The 6,000-nt window shown below is 37.6% G+C and overlaps 1 protein-coding gene across 1 annotated transcript; it reads right to left on the bottom strand.

The window, feature by feature from the left end:
* Positions 1-620: 620 nt before the first annotated feature.
* On the bottom strand, positions 621-5,713 carry HNRNPA3 (heterogeneous nuclear ribonucleoprotein A3; the record flags this gene model as incomplete). Its single annotated transcript, XM_009576865.1, has 10 exons — positions 621-1,458; positions 1,545-1,616; positions 1,704-1,829; positions 3,103-3,249; positions 4,356-4,436; positions 4,554-4,646; positions 4,723-4,812; positions 5,061-5,271; positions 5,354-5,500; positions 5,591-5,713. Coding segments are annotated over 9 exons (1,071 nt in total), but the record flags the coding sequence as incomplete, so codon positions are not given.
* Between the last annotated feature and the right edge of the window lie 287 nt (positions 5,714-6,000).

Here is a 6,000-nt window from a genome sequence, read left to right on the forward strand (position 1 = left end):
CACACTATCATTCTATCTGTGGAAACTCAAGACTGTACCATTCTACATTGTGGGAAGTGTTTCTAGTCAGTAAAATACAACTAGATCATGTTTTGTTTTCTCTTTGAGCTCTTAGCTGAGCGTAGACATTCACAAGGGAAAAAGCTTGAAAACTATACTACTTAGAGCCCATCGTGGACGGGCTTTTGGAACGCATTACCTGGGACTGTCAGTGATTACACCTGTGCTACCCTTGGCTCCCAGTCAGAAGAATGTGTCCAGAAAATTGCCTAGGGTGCATGCAAGAAAGTATATAGCCATTAAGTTATTGAGGAACATACCTATTACTCTCACTATGACGCCTCATTTGATTGAAACAGCGCAGTCTGGTGTGAGGGAGAGGGAAACGGGGACAAAGGAAGGGGATGAAAATTCCAAGCCACCCTCCCCAAAGTATAGTTTTATTGAAACAGAATCATTGTATATCCCAAGGAAACAGGCACTTGATTCCCCCCACCTTAACTTCTCGGGAATTACAATAAATATAAAGGTAAAAAGCAAGTTTCTTTTTCTCTTCACCCAAGACTTAAGCAACTGCAGTTATCCCTTATACATCTCAAATGAGACGGGAGACAGCGTTAATGTGTCTAAAGTTGGTCTTGTTAAAATATTTATCATGCCTTATTTTCTTGAAGCGCTAGTACTAATACAGAACTACAAATTAAAAAAATATGCACAAACCAAAAAGTAATTTGAGATTTTCATTAAGGTAAAGCTTAGTTCTATAATTCACAAACACTAATTTGAGTAACTCAATCCTAGTTATACATCTAAACAAACTATAATGCAACATACAGATGTTTTCCCTCTGTATGCCTATGTAACTCATGTCAATGACAGTTACATATATACACTGAGACTAGACCTCTTAAGACTGCAAATCAATAGGTGTTTCTATTGTTAACTTTAAATTAATACAAAATAGTAATTGAGAAATGCATTAATCCTCTCTATTAACTAACAAGGAAACACCCTAAACTACATTTTATTTCTGTTATAGAGTTCTCTGTACTAAATGTGGAAAAACTGAACTACACAAATATTGAAAAGTTAAAAATTCCTTAATTTGTTTATTCCTGGTACCACTACCACAATTTACAGGGCAATATACCTGATGTAATGGGAAAATAAAAAGAAAAAAGAAAGACAAAGCTACAACAGATAAAGACCTCAGGAATGTACATCTAATCGACACTACATTGCATTAATCAATAGCTGCACTTTTTGCAAACTGTGGCTATGACAGTCCTGAACAAGAAGGGTTTCCTGTTTAAGCTGCAGTAACTTTTCTGACTATGGATCATCGTTCCTCCTGTGGCAGATTTTACAGTTCCTCTAATGCATTTGGGACGACTGTCTCAAAGTAACCTGCAGCTTTCCTGACAACTCCTCGCTCTCTCTCCTGCTAAGAACTGTAGCCTGTTGAATACAGGATAAGAAAATTATTACTCTCAGTGAACAGTTGTACATTATTAATCATCATTATAAATATGCATTACACCTACCCTTTTTCTGGTAGCATTTTTAGAATCTTCTACCACCATAGCCCCCACTTCCACTTCCAGATCCATAACCACCTACAAAAAATAGGGTGTATATTGATATACAAGAATAACAAGAAATTTTAAACCAAAAAAATATTTTCTGTACAAAACTATATTTACCACCATAGGGACTGCCTGAACTTCTGCCACCAAAGCTGCCACCACCTTTCATGGGACCATAGTTGGACTGCTGTTGTCCGCTGTAATTGCCAAAATCATTGTAGTTTCCACTTCCACCATAATTACCTGAAACAAATGCAAATTTATAAAGCCACTTTTGTTCAACACTTAGGACATGAAGCTTGCCCAATTACGACATCCAATGTAAATGTAAATTGTAACTGTTTAAAACAATTTAAAATAGAATTGCAAGCGCTTTGCATGCTACCTCTACTCACAATGCACAAATGACAGAAGACCATTAGCATTTTGAAGATTAAAAACTGTTATTTCGTTGAAGATGAAACGCATCATGCTACGTAAGAAAATTTATACAGGTGTGAGTAGGCAATTTGAAGTTAACAAAACAGGCCAAATTCAAGGCCTCCAAACTCAGAAGAGCACATGAGTTTCACCGTCATTCTTCTACTACCCAAAGCTTTGTATGTATGACGATAATATAAACTACATACAATTTATTTGCTCTAAAAAGTGATAGAACTGTAACGAGCATGCTGCATATACACATAAGAGGATATAATAAAGTATGCAGCAGATTTTGCAGCTTAACTCCCCAAATCTGCACTAGTCCTTGCAAGTTCTTACTGTTCCTTCACCAACAATCCTAGTAAAGCACCTAAGCTGTTTTTGTATTTGAGAGATACCCTTGCCAGAAACATCCTGTCTATCATTAAAGGCCTCCATAGAAGCTACCCCAGATTTAAAAATGAACCTTATTGTTCAGAAATCCCTGCAGAGAATTTAATACTGACAACGTAGAACACAGCTAAACTGATCATACAACAGGACATGGCTAGATGTATTTTGGTTAGATATTAACATAGATTTTAAATATACTCATCAAGGGTTTACACCAGTTAAGGCTGTAAAACAGTATTATAATTATGCGACTTCCAGTTAGTCTAATTAGAATGTGTAATTGGCAAAAGAACTGCTTTTATAAAAATAACTGGAGAAGCTCATTTCACAGGCAAACAATAAAAAAGCTTATAGAAACTTAGATGTACAATCCTCACCAAGGAGGACGTGATCTACATGATGTGAACTGGTATCTGACAGCAACAGCATACTTCAAATGGTCAGAAGTTTAAAAATTCTCCTACTCCACCTCCACACACAGACTTAGAGCTGCTCCTTTTTGAAAAGTAAATTCCAGGCAAAACAATGTTGTATAGTGTATAAAGCTGATCCAGAGGGAAAAGAACTTTCCTTATGTAACATACCATTCTGCATTAAGACCTAATTGTACAACTCATTTTATGCAGTATCATACTTCAGGTACTGTACAACTCAGACCTGCCTAAAAAAAACAGATGTCTAATTAAAGCTGGCATCTTACCACCACCAAAATTTCCTCCTTCATTGTAGCCATCATATCCTCCTCCTCCACCTCCATATCCACCACCTGGGTTTCCATATCCTGGTCCTCCACCACCACCATAACCTCCTCTGCTGCCATAGCCAGGACCACCTCCATAGTTGCCACCTTTGAACAAGACAAGAGTCAAACTAAACCCACCAAAGCTAAATATTGGTAAGAATAGATCCATTTAACAAAAAAAAAAAAAAAACAACAAAACACACAATAAAAATGTCCCACAATGTTTTCCCTGTATTATATTCATCGTGGTTGCAAAATTTATCTCAACTATTTAGTCCAAACGAAAAACAAACCCATTAGTTTATGTATACCCTTGAAGCATGATACTTAGAAGTTCATTCTGGCTCACAAAAAGACATAAGCTTGCTGCTACCACCACCACCACCCATTACATGTAATAACTGCCTCTTTACACAAACGGCTTTGTCAGTGCTGTGTATCATCCTCTTTATTCCCCTGAACTGAGATGACTCAGTAGGCAAAGCGCTCTAAAGAATTCTCGTTTACAGTTTTTATCTAGACGTACAGCTTTATTTACATGTGTGTCAAAGCTATGGAACATTCTTTTTTTCTAATCACATAAAGCATATCTGAAAGACTTAGTATTCCAGATGCTGATCTGGTCTCTGACATTTTGATGTAGTAGTTCCAACTGGGAAATAGTTCCAAAGAACTCAACATCACTACGTATATCTGCTTATAGAATAAGGACATAAATAACTACATGCTACTTTCCTCATCTTCCCCCCTTCCCCCCAAAAATGCTACTTTCACAGCCATTTGGCAATTTCCACAGTTCTCTTTAGATGCATTTTGGATACTCATTCAAACTTCATCACGAAAAAGACACTACTGAGCCATGAAAAGTCCTGCAGTTGATTGAAAAGATTTCTGGTATGTTAGCTGGTCACTGCTTTATTCAGTTTTAGTCATCTCAACTGACACCAGAATCTTCATTTAACTCTCAATAATCATAAACAGCTGCTGTCTGACCTCATGACATGAGGTTATTTAAAGGGTAAATACAGAGGAGTATTTTTTTTCCAACCATCATTTTGTGGGGAAAACAAAAAACCTTTAACTCTTCACAGCTCTACAATGTAGAAAACGTTATCACCAAAGCAGACTTGGTTTTCCAAGGTAAGGCAAGACTTACAGCTGGTTATAACGTTGGGGGGGGAGGGGAGGAGGGAAGTGAACTACACACTTACCATCACCAAATCCATTGTATCCGTCACCACCCCCAAAGCTTCCTCTGCTCCCACCACCGCCACCACCACCCCCATAGCCTCCTGGAATACAAAACAGATGAGAATGTTTTCCTGAACACGTGTTAAGTGCTTAAGCCAACTGCTACAGGAAATAAAAAAACAGAAATCACATTCTATATAAACATTCCAGACACCTACCTCTTCCACCAAAGTTTCCTCCTCGGCCAAAGTTCCCTCCACCGCCTCCGAAGTTTCCACGACCCATGAAGTTGCCTGAGCCACCCCCACGACCTACAAAATATTTTACTTAAATTACATTAATTGAAAACCAGTCACATAAAATAACCATGCACAACTCCAAGCTCACCTCTCTGAGAGCTAGCAGTCTGCATCTCTTGTTTTGAGAGTGCTTTTTTCACTTCACAGTTATGTCCATTTATAGTATGATATTTCTGAACTAGAGAAAATTGTAAAATAGGAAAGAGTTAGAAAATCAAATCATTGAAAGCAATATGCTGTAAAACTCTCATAGAAAGCTACTGTAAGGCATAACCCCACTTTTAAAAGGAACACTAAATCCACCCCATCTCTTACAATAGGCAAGCAGTTGATTACGCCAACATCTTACATTCCACACGCTGCTGTTCTGAAATCTCATGTTACACTTCTATCCCGTAAGTAATTTCTCACTAAAGAGTTACATACCAACAATTTTATCAACTGTATCATGATCATCAAAAGTTACAAAAGCGAAGCCTCTTTTCTTTCCGCTTTGCCTGTCTTCCATGACTTCTATGGTTTCAATCTTGCCGTATTTTTCAAAGTACTCCCTTAAATTATATTCTTCTGTATCTTCTTTAATTCCACCAACAAATATTTTCTTTACTGTGAGATGTGCCCCAGGCTTTACAGAATCCTACAATGCCAAAAATTACATTCAGCATTTTAAATTATTAGGTAAAGATTAGGAAATAAGGTTAACTGAAACACTAACTTACCTCCCTCGAAACTGCTCTCTTTGGTTCAACCACGCGTCCGTCAACCTTATGCGGTCGAGCACTCATGGCAGCATCCACCTCCTCCACACAAGAGTAAGTCACAAAGCCAAAGCCTCTGGAACGTTTTGTTTGTGGGTCTCTCATCACCTGCAAAAACGAAGGGGGTATTCTGCATTTCTGTACTAGATTAAATACCTATATCCTTTCAAAAGCACAAACTAATATTTGACACTTTACCACACAGTCCGTGAGTGTGCCCCATTTTTCAAAGTGCTCTCTCAAGCTATCATCTGTTGTTTCAAAGCTCAGACCTCCAATGAACAGCTTTCTCAGCTGCTCCGGCTCCTTTGGCTCATGGCCCTACAAAATCAAAAATCAAAAACATATTTTGAATACAAACCACAGAGTTGAAATTTCACAGAATTACTAACAATTATCTGTGCACATTATAACTACAAATAGGTGGAATACATTTACATAAAAACAATGACTTCTAATGGGTTTAGACAGCAGCATAGTAAACACTTAATGAGGTGTGACTTTAATTAAAACACTAACTAACTAACAACTTAAGAATGCTCAAATGCAAAAAGAGATTTCAATATGCTAAATAATTTGGTTGCTCCCCAACCCCCAGGAAGTGCATT

The sequence above is a fragment of the Fulmarus glacialis genome, unplaced genomic scaffold (genome assembly GCF_000690835.1).
Source record: "Fulmarus glacialis isolate BGI_N327 unplaced genomic scaffold, ASM69083v1 scaffold45634, whole genome shotgun sequence".
In the NCBI taxonomy this organism is placed as follows: domain Eukaryota; kingdom Metazoa; phylum Chordata; class Aves; order Procellariiformes; family Procellariidae; genus Fulmarus; species Fulmarus glacialis.